The 14,177-nt window shown below is 33.6% G+C and overlaps 2 protein-coding genes across 2 annotated transcripts; both read right to left on the bottom strand.

Moving 5' to 3' along the window:
- Nucleotides 1–3,963: 3,963 nt before the first annotated feature.
- On the bottom strand, nucleotides 3,964–8,808 carry Bma-vps-45 (Uncharacterized protein; the record flags this gene model as incomplete). Its single annotated transcript, XM_001897970.2, has 13 exons — nucleotides 3,964–4,003; nucleotides 4,279–4,428; nucleotides 4,774–4,991; nucleotides 5,249–5,365; nucleotides 5,615–5,784; nucleotides 6,172–6,322; nucleotides 6,745–6,849; nucleotides 6,982–7,153; nucleotides 7,452–7,627; nucleotides 7,867–7,931; nucleotides 8,043–8,152; nucleotides 8,236–8,324; nucleotides 8,716–8,808. The coding sequence occupies 13 exons, from the start codon at nucleotides 8,806–8,808 to the stop codon at nucleotides 3,964–3,966; spliced, it is 1,656 nt and encodes a 551-aa protein (XP_001898005.2).
- Nucleotides 8,809–9,457: 649 nt separating this feature from the next.
- Bm7391 (Uncharacterized protein) lies at nucleotides 9,458–13,908 on the bottom strand (the record flags this gene model as incomplete). The annotated part of the gene is made up of 10 exons (XM_043075206.1): nucleotides 9,458–9,592; nucleotides 9,802–9,976; nucleotides 10,288–10,505; nucleotides 10,920–11,019; nucleotides 11,250–11,381; nucleotides 11,901–12,114; nucleotides 12,250–12,509; nucleotides 12,737–12,918; nucleotides 13,431–13,538; nucleotides 13,864–13,908. The coding sequence occupies 10 exons, from the start codon at nucleotides 13,906–13,908 to the stop codon at nucleotides 9,458–9,460; spliced, it is 1,569 nt and encodes a 522-aa protein (XP_042931140.1).
- Nucleotides 13,909–14,177: the final 269 nt, after the last annotated feature.

Below are 14,177 nucleotides of genomic sequence, written 5' to 3'. Positions count from 1 at the left end.
ATTTTATAGTCATTTTAATTTTTAAATTATTTTAAAATTTATTTATTGTTGGTGTAGGCAGAATTCATAAAGATAATAGAAACAAATAACTCACTCTAAAAAAAAAAGGATGACGTACGTACAGTACGTATGAGTTCAATGAGTGTTTATATACTGATACCAATTAATTTCAATGACCAAATATAATAGAGCAAAATTAAGCAGAGATCGCCACCACCGGATTATAGACTTTTTCCAATCTGCAAGTAAAACCTTTAGAGCTTCCGATATATTTCTAACTGCAAATCGAACATTGCAAAACCGATAAGCAACAATTCCATCACATAATCACATGCAATTCATTCGATTTTATTCCTAACTTTCCATCTACTTCCATTCAACTATATTAAACAAAAGCCTTCATATAAAGAATACAAAGTTTATCTCATTTAAAATCATGAAATTTACTAATATTAACAAATAAGTATAGCTGACAAAATCAAATCTTCTTGGAGGATAAAACAAGCCAAATAATAGAAAAATTTAAAATGAAAGATCAATCCGCACCTACTACGTATATTTTTTGATTTCGAAAGCAAACTACAAATTTGTTTATTAAAATCCATATGTATTCAAATCACTAGCTTCTTTTTCATCAAACAAATATAAATCGATTAATGCATGCATACACACCGTTTTCTGAATTCATGAAGCAGAAACTGCTGCCCACTATCAGATTACCGTTTCATCACTTCAAAAATGAAATGGTTCAACCAGGTAATAATGAAAATGAAACAGCCTATCAAATAGTTTATCAGTCTTAAGTATAAAGTGTTACGTACACAGCATTTATGAGCAACTCAATACTGCCAGCATTCTTTTCTAAATGAAATCAGCGACGTACAGAAAAATGATCAATTTCATGTCTTCAAGGCGTTTCATCTCATGTCATATTAATAACATGTTGTAAAATTATATAACCTTATTGATATACTGTAACCTTATAATTTTAGAAGCTACAAAAAAATAACAATTGGACTACAAGCAACATAAGCACTATCATTCGAAATATAAAATATATGCGCTATCTTCATCTTCAATGCGCTATCTTCAAATACTGTAAGTCGGAAGAAACAGTAAGTATAATAGGATGATTTACTGTTAAAAGAATAACAATCACAAAGAGACTTATCGGTTCGATATACAAGCAAGATTTCAGATTCGAACTTGCTTCATATTTATTCCCATTTGACGAAGTCAAGTTGCATAAAGATTTAACCGTACGGAGTAGTAACCCGAACAAAACCTGCAACAAAACAACCAAGGGCATATCATACAAGTATACGAACACGTGCAACAGCCAACACGGGGCTGATGGGTTTGGAGGGGTTGATTTAAGGATGGCGACCTGTGAACGGGAATAGATCTATATGAGCGGGGAACGGGTGGAAAGATAGGTGTAGTGATGAGCTGAGCGTGTTGAAGCATGAACAGATGCTATTCTCGACTTCTCTTCCCTCTATGTCATCACTACACAGACATACAGTTACGGGCACAGACACACACACACACGCACACACACATACACATACACACACACACACACACCAGCCGCCACACCTCTAAATTGATGGTAAATATCGGCCACTGAAGCAACTACGGCAGTTCCTCCCCCTCATGGACATCGTGGCTTTTGTCTACTCGACCTTTCAACCTCCTCGTTCCTCGCCATCGTGGACATCAGCTGCCACGGCGGACTTTTCGACTCCGTCTCGTTCTTCTCTGTCTTACTGTTCGCCTAACCTACTTTCCTTGTGAGAGAGACAAATGGGAGAGGTACGACGGACTTCGCCATATAGGAGAGGAGCAAGCGATCACCAGATAGAAGACATCAGGGCGGAACGACTGCGTCTTGAAGCTGCGCCGCATACCCTTTCTTTAACTATGTGACATGCCGTACAACTCTTACCACTCTCCCTTCTTCCCCTTATGCCAGATATACAAACAAACATACTACATACACATACACACATACATACATATACACACACACAAACACAGAAATCAGCCAGTCAGCCTGCCATTCGATATTAAACGACCACCATCCGCACAATAACTCATAAGGATGCTGAGGCTATCTCAAACTGATCAGATTCTGGGGTGTATACCCAAGGGCTGGATTCGTCATGTAAACGTGTTAACTCTTGAAAGAGACAGGGTATGTAATACGTAGACGGAAGAAGACAAAAAAAAAAACAAAATCAGTGAACGATCTTTCCTTTGTATTCACCATTCCTTGTTACAGTCGGTAGCCAGTCCCTAATTCATAAAAAAGTCCAAGAAGAGCAAGCAGTCGACATTTCCAAAACTACAATCTGAAATTAACCCAAATATTCTTCAAAAACCTTCCATCCGAAGTCGGTAAACCACTACAACTGCGGATATCAGATACGCATAAGGATGATCTCACTGTTTAGCGGGTTATGACCTATTACCGAAGAGTATAGCAATAATAACTTATCACTGAATGATCAGATCAGTTGCTATAAGCCGTTTGTTAGCTCGACAGTATTTCATCCCACTTCGAAATATCTCTCCATATCATGGAATTACTACACCATTGGTACAAATGTCTCACCAATGGTGTCATTGCATGTCATATATTATAACGAATAGGCCTCCACAACAAAACTCATAGTTAAGGGATGTAAACCATTGCTTCAAATTAAACCAGCCAACACTAACATTCATACATACGCGGTTCACAATATTCCAGTTTAGGAAGTAAAAAAAAATCAAGCCGAAAGATTTCGAGAACATCGCACATCTAATTACTGGCTCAACGAAAGTTCAACGAACTTGTCGGCTTTTCTTTCTCCAGAGTCCATTTACTATCCTACAAAGCTACCGCACTTTATTTTCCATATCGTAAAATGGAAATAATTTTATAAGTAAACTGAATCGGGGGCAATCTGTTTCGACTAATAATTACTTCGTTTTTGCTTCCTAAGAGATCTGATCCTCTTTACCGAAGTCTAAATTGAAATTTATCAGGAGTTTAAAGAGTCTAAACTGAAAAGACAGACAGTAAAAGTATTAACCGCTTGGTTTACAAAGATCGATTGTCACATATAAGCTGCCAGTAATCGAACGATCCCATCAGCGATAAATATTTTCAATAATTTGAATGAAGAGAGTCGTGATTATTAACTATAACGTCCGTACAGGATCTGGCAGCATTTATATATAAGCTTGAAACACTATAATAGTTACACTTAAAGGAATCTTGCTGAAGTATGTACTGGTGAGTTATTAACGCTTGACCTTACGATTAAAACCAAAACACTACTAGATATTGGCCCGCTTCCAATATTCGCAGTAAAATGGCTATTTTAAACCGGGATAAATTAAAAAGTTTTATTCATTTTGAAAGAGGTAAGCAAACAACTAAATGTTTTGAAACCAAAACTTTTTCTTAAGAACTATGAATACAGTATAATTGCGCTGCAAAGATAATCCCAACAACCTCGACTGTTAGCTAATTTGCAAAACCGGTGACCTACTCCACCCACATCTTAACATGCTCATAATACAAGCACTTTAAAACGGACTCAACGATACAACAAAACCCACATCCACCGATATCATTAAAAGCCGATGACATGTTTGTGCCACTCTGACTAGATTACGGCGACCACCTCGTCCCACTCGATGAGGTACTTGTTTGGACATAGTTAAAAGGTTCTGTCAATTTAAGATACTAGAAGTATTCAACCATTTATTACATATAACTCATTCTGGACAATTCCCTTGTTTTAATTTTTAAATTGCAAACAGTCATGAATTACCTTTATTTCAATTCGCAGTAAATACAAGAACAACTGAAATAGGTGAATGAGACAATTGGAACATCATCCATTATACATCGACAGCTACAATAAGTATCATTTTAATCACAGTTTTTGTTACACTACATTAGGCCGTTCACCCGATTGTTGCAGCCACCAGAAGTTCTTCAATAAAACTGAAAGCATTTGGTGAAAAGTTTTAAACATTTTCCCATAAAAGTTTTCTCAACGATCTGAAGGAATAACATAAGCAAATGATGACCATATGTTAAGTGTAAGTTCTTAAGATGAAGATATATAAAGCAAGCAAATTTCATAGCTTGTATTGCTATAAGTTACGAACAAAACTTTATGCTGGATTCACCTGATTTTCATCGAAAGAGAAAGAATAATAGGAAAAGTGATATTACAGCTGAACTTCAGCACTCAAACATTATAGAGATAAGTTCACCTAGTGGAATTAAGCATTGCAGTAGAAAGAAGAATGGCATTCGATGGACCAGACGAAGTTTTTCCACGTTGATTTCCCATGTACACCGCCCGTGATTCTTCATAAGTAGCACCACCGATGAGAAACAGAATTATATTATCGATACGATTCCTCGAAATTTCAATTATTTATTTTTAAAATTATTCGTAGGCATTCTTAATAAAATGTTCAACCGCTTAGAACCACTTAAAAGATATTTTGGATTTGACAGAAATGATCATGGTTTCATAATCTGCTTAGTCGGATTGTCGGATTTTATTTTAAATTAACTTATAATCTTCAGCATAATCAGCAAGGAACCAAATAATGAAGAAAGGAACTATTTAAATTTTAATAATTTTAATCTAGTATTATATAAACATGAATTAATTCTCGTAAATTTCAAATTAGAAACATCATGTCAATGCTATAACATTCAATAAATTAATTTGGAAATATTAAACAGAAAGAACCAACGATAGTGGTGGTAGTACATAGGGGTAAGCTGTATCAGAGAGACGACTCCTGGATAGTGAATCGATTAATTCAGTAATATACGGTTCATGCCGTGTATAAACATTTTCAACTCCTTTTAAACCTTTGATGAAACGTTTAGTCATTGCTATTGCTGTGCCACCAAAAAGATCATTTTGCCGGCGAGCTGAACCGCCGAAATCCAGAACAGCTCTTATTACCTGTACTAATAATATGTGACTTGTATGCACTCATATATTATTAATCGAAATTTCATTTTGACTTTAATGAGAAAATGGAAAAAGATCTGTTACAAAAGGCAAAAATTCCATAAAATTTCATGTTGCTCCCTTCTGAAACTCTACTTCTCACAAAATTATCACTATATGATTATCAATCGTATGGCTGCTGATTATAATTAAGAAAAGCATAATTTTTTAAGAACAATGAAAGTTTCTTTCTGAATATATATATTTACCTTAATATTTTGACTGCTCACACCTTTCCGTCTTAACAATTGCACTAAGCCGTGAATGTCGCTATTCGCATGATTCTCGAATCGCAGAGCGTACAACATCACTAGTCTTGTTGCATCCTCAATGGCAATGTATAATGTCACAAAGAGAAGCATTACCAGAATTTCTCTACACTTTCCATAGGAAAAGGTAAATTAAACTCTATCTACACACACACACCTTTGAACTTTAAAGTTTTTAAAGAAGCGTTGGTTTTTATGACTACATATAACTATATAATTCTTCAAAATTGTTTTCGAATAAAATACAAACAAAGCCATATAGAAATTTTTTTTTTTAAAAAAAAGTTAAAACAAAGAAAGGGTTACGAGATCCGTTGTTTGTTCATGCTGCAAAAGGCGTCGAACATTAACCAGGCAATGTGAATGCTCACCACCACTTGCGATTTGTTGTTCTACCTCAGAAATTTCAAGCAAATTCCGAGTAGCTACTAGTTTTGACAACTCACCAAGTACTGTTAAATGTTTGGTAACGGTACCTGAAAATTAACTTATTTCAGCAAAAATATTTTTCAACATGAAAGTATGTTTTTAGTTTCTTCAATCTGAATAAGTAATCAAAGTTAACTTGTGTATTTGATTTTCCGAGGATGACTTTTCTGCTGAACAGTCCCATATACTGTCCTTCATATAAAAAAGCACTAAAAGAAACTGCACCGTGTTAATGTACTACATGCAGCTCATTTTTTGAAGAATTTCAACCCTAAATTCTTAAATAAAAAATACCACATCTCGCAGCTCTACTCCAGTGCACAAAAGAAAATAGATGCATTCGTGTTTGTCTCTAGAAATAAAAACAAAAAAGAAAAAAAGATTGAAAAAGGAAACCAGCAATTTGTTAGACTATTAAATCACATCTCGTTTACCGGAAATCTTTTTGAATTGCGGATACTGTTCAACAAAGCTTTTCATATCAGCAACTGACTCAAGTTTTTGATTGGTTTGTGATTTTCGTTGAAATTCTGTTATCAACTCTTTGATATTCTGCCCAATCTCACCAAAATTTGCATACATGTTCTGGAAAGAAAATTGTAGGCATAAGTCTAGAATTGTTTTGTTTTGCAAAATACTATCACTTCAACTTCTAAGATAACATATTATATTTTCTCCGTTAATAAATAGAGCTTGATTCATAGCTGCATTACTAAATAGCTTAATTTCTAGCTAAGTACTCACTAATACGAGCATATATATATATATATATATATATATATATATATATATATATATATATATATGAATCACTGCACCAGACAAATTAAACTACTTTAAGATTACGAAAAACTGTGTTAAGCTTATACATTTTGCGACCATAAACATCATCCAAGCTTGATTTTGGTTTAACTGGTGAACATAGCGGACTGGTATTTTTTAAAAAGGGGATAGTGTACATGAGGTTTTGAAGCACAAAGTTTAATTTGTCATATGAACTTTCACACCTTCGAGTAAAACGGATCATGAAGAGGTGAAAGTATTAAAGCACCGGTATTCGAAGCCGTATTTATATTAACGCGATGGTTGTTGATACCCACAAGTTCATGGACCTGAAATATTGGTATGACGGAAGATAACGCAAAATGCCTCTATTCAGAATGTAAATGAAATAAATGTGCAAATGTCGCAACATAACACAACAAATTAAAAAAGTGACGAAAATCAGGTCAGTTTAACAATACCATAGCTTCATAGGTCCACTGGTTCAGCAGAGGAGTTACTGGATCTTCACTTCGATCGATTATTAATAAAACTGTGTCGGCTTTGGCATTTTCAAATAAGCTTTCTTCGCGAGCGATTGCCTTGGCAACTTCTTCAGCCAACAATTTGCTATCTTTGTTTGACTTTTGATATCTAAAATGGCATATTTTAAAATTTCGGTATCACACAAAACAAAGTTATGAGTTTATATTACATACAAACCAATGATTAAATTTCGTATTTTCAAGAAAACTTGAACTGAATAAAACTGAAATATGTTACAAAATCGAAAATTGTCCACATTTTGCAATTTAAACTATTTATGTCGGCTTCAGTTTTATATCTTTCCCTTATTCATCGATTGTTTACACGATAAGTTGTGCACCTATCCGTTCATTAACGTAGTAAGAGTAAAAAAGAAAAAGAAAAAAAAAAAAAAACTGGGTTATACCGTATTTCGGGTTTCTTTTTTAATGCCAGTAGTGTGGCAATGATTGAATTTAGAGCTCGCGTAAAAACTGGTGTCAAAACAGAGAAAGATGAGTCATAGCTATGAAGAATATTTAATGACAGAAGATGCGGACACAAAGGAACGCCATCCATGAAGAATTCATGCATTTCACGGACCTGAAAAAGTCAAATCTCATGGAATTCAAATGTCGTGTAAAAACTGGTGTCATAAAAGAATAAAAAACTTGTCAAATTAATGAAGAAATTATTTATTAACCTGAAGATTGTATGTCTTAACCTCACTGTCGCAAAAAAAGTTATGGTATTTTGAAAAACAAGCTAGAAAATTTAGCATTCTAAAATATACAGTAAAATTGTTTCAAAGGTAAAAATGATGAAATTTATAAATATTATACCGTTTCTTGGTCATCCGCCTCCGCCAGTGCTTTGACGTCAGTTTTGCTAATGATGTTACAAAAATCTGGAATGAAATTTTAATTAAAATGATTAAAAAAATTCCCCAAATCTAACGCAGGAATCACCACGATCACTCGAATTATGTAAGGGGGATTCCACTAATAAGTGAACTTACATATATAATATTGGCCATATTTCGGAAATCGCAACTCATCAGCTAATAGGTGAATGTTTTCTGTGGTAGGTCGTAAAAATGTTATACATTTGAGGTACTTTATTGGCTCTCTGAAATTTTTAGTCAAGAATTAAGCTTTGCATTATAAAAAGTTTAAGATAAGGAAAAAATGACACAGCCAAGGTTGGCATACCTCAAAGCAATAGAATCGATGCGTTCAAACAAATACACTTCTTTCTGCATCATATCGCTTTGTGCATAAACGCATGATACAGCACTGGTCTAGATACGAATATATCGAATAAATTGGAATGGGAAATGTTATTATGAATATGCTTCCAATGGGTAAACCGCATAATTCATTTGAATTTTCCACATTTAAGTAAAATGTTCTTTCGCTTTCCTATTTCATGCCATAACTTTCTCTGTATATGTCTAAGATATGTCAATATTTTCTCCTCAACAAATCCCCCAAAGAAGTAAACTATCACAGAACTCTCAGGGCTTTCCTCATAACATTTTATTTCCTGCTAGAACCTTTGGTGAGATTATCATCCTACATAAAGTAGTACTGATAATCCTCCGCAAATAACGTCTTATAGAAGTTCTAGGAATCAATACATGCTCCACTACTCTATTTCACATCATTATGACTGAAAATGTATAAAATTACCGTGCATTTATCCATCATCATCACTTTCATGCCAGGACCAGCCAGCCGGATCATTTCCGATATGTACTGTTGAGTAGCCGTGACAACATCCATTGTACTTCCGTTCCCTGCTATTTTCTGCCCTCCCAAATCTCCTTATTTCTCTATAACATTCCTGAAAAGAAGGATCTGTTATCCAAACATAAAGACTTCATGCCATTCAGCTTTTGCTTAGAAAATCTTAGGAAGAAATCTATTTTTAAAATTAATATTTAAATCATACAAAGCAAAAACGATACAAACTTCAAGTAGATGCGAAAAGTTTCTTCAACGAGTGGTCACGATTTCTAATTTAAGCTATACTATTTTAAAGAGTCAGTAACAAGATATTAGAAATACAAACATTTAATTAATTCCAATTCCTTCTATTAACGTTTTTAATAGCTGAATGTTTACGAATCATTTATCGTTCTTCTAAATTATATGATATTGAAAAGATAGCACTTGAACACAGAATACTACAGGAGTATGTAGCAAATGAGCTTTATTTACATTCAAGATGAAGAACTCTCAATAATTTTGCCAGACGATGTCATACCATGATAATAAATTACACAATTCATAAACAACAAAATCAATCTTTCGATCCTTGAAACTCACTTGACATAACTTCAAATTTTTTACAAAAATGTGGAAATACTAGTGAGCTGTCACATCGCATAACTAAGACTGAAACTCTACATGCAAGGATATGCACAAACATTCAATAATGCCTTATTGGATGTTTTTTTCGGACGCAAAGGAACGAATGTAAGGCAATCGATTTGTTAATTGTTTTAACGGGAATATGGTATCCATTTTCTGTCTTTTGAGCGTAAGAAGCAAATTTCGAAGGCATCTGGAATAAACTGAATTCAGATATAAGATCAGAGAAAAGAAGATAAAATTCTACATTTTATCTTATCATTTATCTTATCACACCCTTTCATATCAGAATAAAATGCCTATCAGTTAAAACCAACTGACGAGAAAGGAGCACCGACATCATTTAGTGATAAACATAAATGTTTTGAAAAGAAAAGCTTATTCAAATAACTACAAACTCACAATTATATCTTTATCATCCAAGCGTACAGCTCTTTTCTCTACCCACTTGTCGAACAATGATTGACCCGACGTAGTTAACATATTGCGATGATTCATAAAGAAGTCGTTTGTCAAAAAGAAAGCATTTCTTCCAAGTTCCATAACTGCTAACAGTACAAATAAGTCATCGCTACTCCTGAAAGAAAGTCGCGATGAGTCACTTAAAATTACTCATATGATCCTCAAAATTGGGAATTTCTATTGATACTTAAGCATCAACTATTCTAAATGACTAAAAAAAATAACGGAACATCACAACTATATACATGGCCGATATAATTTCTAGAAGCTACTGCATGGTTAATATAAATTTTACTAATAAGTAAGTTTTGTCAACCCTTCAATCTGAGCAATAAGTAAGTTTCCTGAAGATTAGAACAAAACTATTTAGCTGAGTTTTCTTTTTTTTTTTTTAAAAAAAAAAAAAAAAAAAAAAAAAACATATACATCCTGTGGCAGAAGAATGCTGACAAGCGAGAGTTATAGAACTTATCATGTTCATTCCATACACGATTCGTGTCACCACCTTTTCGCACAATAAGCAGCACATTAGCAAATATATTCAACGATTTCTGCAACACTTCGTCAATCCCATACCTTGATCTTATATTATTAATTCCTGTATATAAAACATTCAGAGCATCAACAACCAATGACTGCTGATCCTGAAAAATTTTTTACAAGGGAAAAAATTTATTTTAACCTTTAAAAGACATGCAGTTAGTGGCTAGTATCTGTTCCTTATACGTGTATATTGTCCAATAATTTAGCATAACTCCGACATTGTACTAAAGTAATTCAGCTTTAGCAACGACCTAACCAATCGATTAAGCAGCAAGCTATACAATGAGGTATTAGCTGTAATAGTGGGCGCACTGCTGCCACAATTGTCTTGTCTTGTTTAGGTAGAATTTTGACTTAGAAGCATTGAATCATAATCCCCTAGACCTCATAAGGCAAATAATATTAGAGATTTCTTAATGGAAAGGAAAACAAACAATAAGACCAAAAATTGGAAGAAAAATGAGCGCCTAAGAGCTACGAGAATCCTCAATAATTTGAAACATGACGTGACAAACTTCAACAGGTTTTATTTTTCGCTTTATATGGTCCCTTAAATCGGAAATCTCTTGATCCGTGGCACTAGAGAACATCTGCATATCATTAGACAAATATTTCCTGGAACAAATTTGTATCAGTATAATTTCAAAATTCTTTTTACAGAAAAACAATTTAATATTATTACTCCTGTGATTAACAAAAAACCTTAAACATCGTGACAAATTAAACTCCTCCAACTAACACATTCTGCATAATCACATAATAATAATGCAAGAATTCAGGTTAGGCAATTTTAATTCAAAAATGAAAGGATTAAAAACTTTCCTGCCTCATTATAAAGCACTTACATTATTTCACTTCTAAGTAGGCCAAATTCCATTTCCGACAAATCCTCATTTTTTTTAAATTTTCCTCCACAAAAAAAGCAATCGCCATTATTCGATACAGTCGTGTTCCTGATATCCCAATATTTTGACTGACTGAAAAGTAAAGATGAATAAAAATGAGAGTTCCTTACGCAAAAATACTGGTTTATATCCTGGAAAAAATAGTTGTTTCAAATTTTGAAAATTGTTATACAAACAAAATACTATTGTACTGTATATATCGGTGACATCACGTATCACACTGCAATCCTTTAGTCTTGAAGGCGCAATTCATTACAACCAATGAACTGCACTGAAGAACCTTGTTTTTTATCAAACATTTTAGTTATTTTAAATTGCATACATTACAGTATTACAGTAGAAGCTTCACCTCCTCTTTGTCTTTGGGTGGAAGATGTCTTCACTATATACTCTTACTAGCCCATATGGTAACCTTTTTTTTTAGATAAATGCATTTCCATGCTTAAAAAATGTTCTAACACATGGTTTACAGATACGGTTTTGAGATAAAAAAACAACTTAAGCACCTGAATTCCTAGTCAAACATAACACCATTTAAAAATTACTGTGGAAATAAAAAAGTCCTGCTGATTACTGCCTGGTAGCACTTACCGGATGATGGAATTGAAATGCCATATATTGTCATCTAATAAAGTAATACTGCGTCCTGACAGATAATCCAAATATGTAGATGAAATAGCTGAGTGAGAATTAGTATGCAAAGCGAGAACTCGCAGTAACTGGTCGTTTTTAAACAAATCATAGGCTGTCTCTTTTGCAAGCAGTGCTTGAAAGAGAGTTACTTTTCCGGAACGGACATAATTGGCTATAAAGATTGATAAATCAGTAACTGGAATATATAATAACTTATAAAAAAATTTATAATGACTACAACCAAATTCATCATGGAACTATTGGAAATGAACTAATATTACCAAAATCTATTGATAAAAGATATTACCTAACAGGGCAGTGATAACGACAGGACGTAACATCAGGTTTGATGGCAATTTTGGCATAATATTCACGGGACAACATGATTTCAGGAGTAGTAAAACAGTCGGTTTCAAAAAATGTGGCACTTTATTCGCGAGGAGCAATAAGTTTCGCCATAGTTCCTCATCACCTCTTTCTGCGGCGCCTTCCATGTGGATGCAAACGAGCATTTCAACCATTTCAAGCACTGTGTATGCTGGTAGTGAAGATGAAGAAGAACATAAACTAGAAGGCATCAAAATTTATTTAGAGGCAAGCTGAAAACTTAATTGCAATCTATAGCAGTACCAACTTATAAATTATCTTGTTTTCAACTCAGGCTAAGTCATAAAATGAATTTGGGTAAAACTGAGATTTAAATATAATTAAAAGTTGCGAAGTTTTTCCTTATTTTGCACGAAATATAATGTTTGTAGAAAGCAAAGAAAATCTCACAGAAACGAAAAACTTACTGCTTCAAAAGTAAGCGACCTGTCTTTAGGTAACGAACATCTCTCAGAATCCGCAATGCATTTAGGTACTTCATGCTACCAAACAATTTCATGCGTTCACAGAACTGTTCGACGCTGACGTCGCACAATGCGTCATTTATACAACCGCAGTGAGCTAATTTTTCAGCATTTGTTCTCGGAAACTGCAGCGAAAATTAAAATATCCTTTATCTCGAATTAATCTTTTTCTTTTTTTTTTCTTTGCAGGAAAAAAATTGGAATCCGGTATTATTTCACTAGAATTTGATAGAGACTATCGTCACAGTCTCAGCATGTACAGATTGCATTTATTCAACAGTATTCCTTGCCATCTAGTTTTCAGTTTGCAAGGTTTGATTTCTTTTATGCAAACTTTAACTTATGTGTTTTCCCCACTGATGTGAATACAAAAACTTTCTAATCCTTAGTAAATACAAGAACTTAATATGCAGCATAGTTATCAAAATGTGAAATGAGGTTTTGAAAATTAAACTGTATAATTTTCCAACAAAAAGTAGTCAGTTCCTTAAAATATCGTACAGTACTTAAAGTTACAGAAACAATGATAAATTTTATCCAAAAATTTTCAAATTTGTCATTAGAAAGTCCTGTCAAAAAAATTGGACTGGGACAAAAGTTCCATTAAAAAAGTAAACTGGGGATAAAAAAAAATAACTTTTGGTGATGAATTCTGTTTTGAACAAACGTTGGTACCACTGGATGTAAGAGGATTCGCCAGCACACTGCATGTCGCATGAAATAAACGACCCGCACCAATATCTGCCTATAAAAATTGTCTGCCTATCAACGCTTCAAATTTGGTACCACCCTTATATTAAAGATATTTCAACTATTAATAACCACCAGAATTTAATTAATGCTTAAGAGAAATTTCAGAAAACTGTGATGAGAAACAAAAATTTACTTTAATACTACTGTACACTTAATACACCTTATCATTTCATAACGAAATTCTTTAAGAGCTCAGTTAAGATAAGCAAATATGGAAAACTGATGACTCTTAAATTCCATTTCAGGTATTACAAACCAACAGTTAATTTCTAAAATGTTTAATGTACCTACAACGAATTTAGAAAAGCTCAACTCACCAATCTATGAAGATGAGGAAGAATTTTGCACTTTATCAGCATCATTAACTTCTGTGAGTAAAATCCCTTCGTCCACTAACTTTTGTTTATACTTTTCGTAGTTATGCTTACGAATGAAATGTGGGACCTGAAGCAAACAGCGAAATAGTTTCAAATATTTCTCAAACTTGCAGCATGCTAAGATAAAGACAACTATTATCATCTCCTAAATTCCTCCCTAGTGCAGCGAAACAATATCTGCATTTGATATCTTTTTACAATGCAGCCAATATAAAGCAGTTAAGTTATGTGACCCCTCTTTTTTAGCATATGAC

Source organism: Brugia malayi, assembly GCF_000002995.4.
Source record: "Brugia malayi strain FR3 genome assembly, contig: Bm_v4_ChrX_scaffold_001, whole genome shotgun sequence".
Lineage (NCBI taxonomy): Eukaryota > Metazoa > Nematoda > Chromadorea > Rhabditida > Onchocercidae > Brugia > Brugia malayi.
This window is presented reverse-complemented; position numbering and strand designations above follow the sequence as displayed.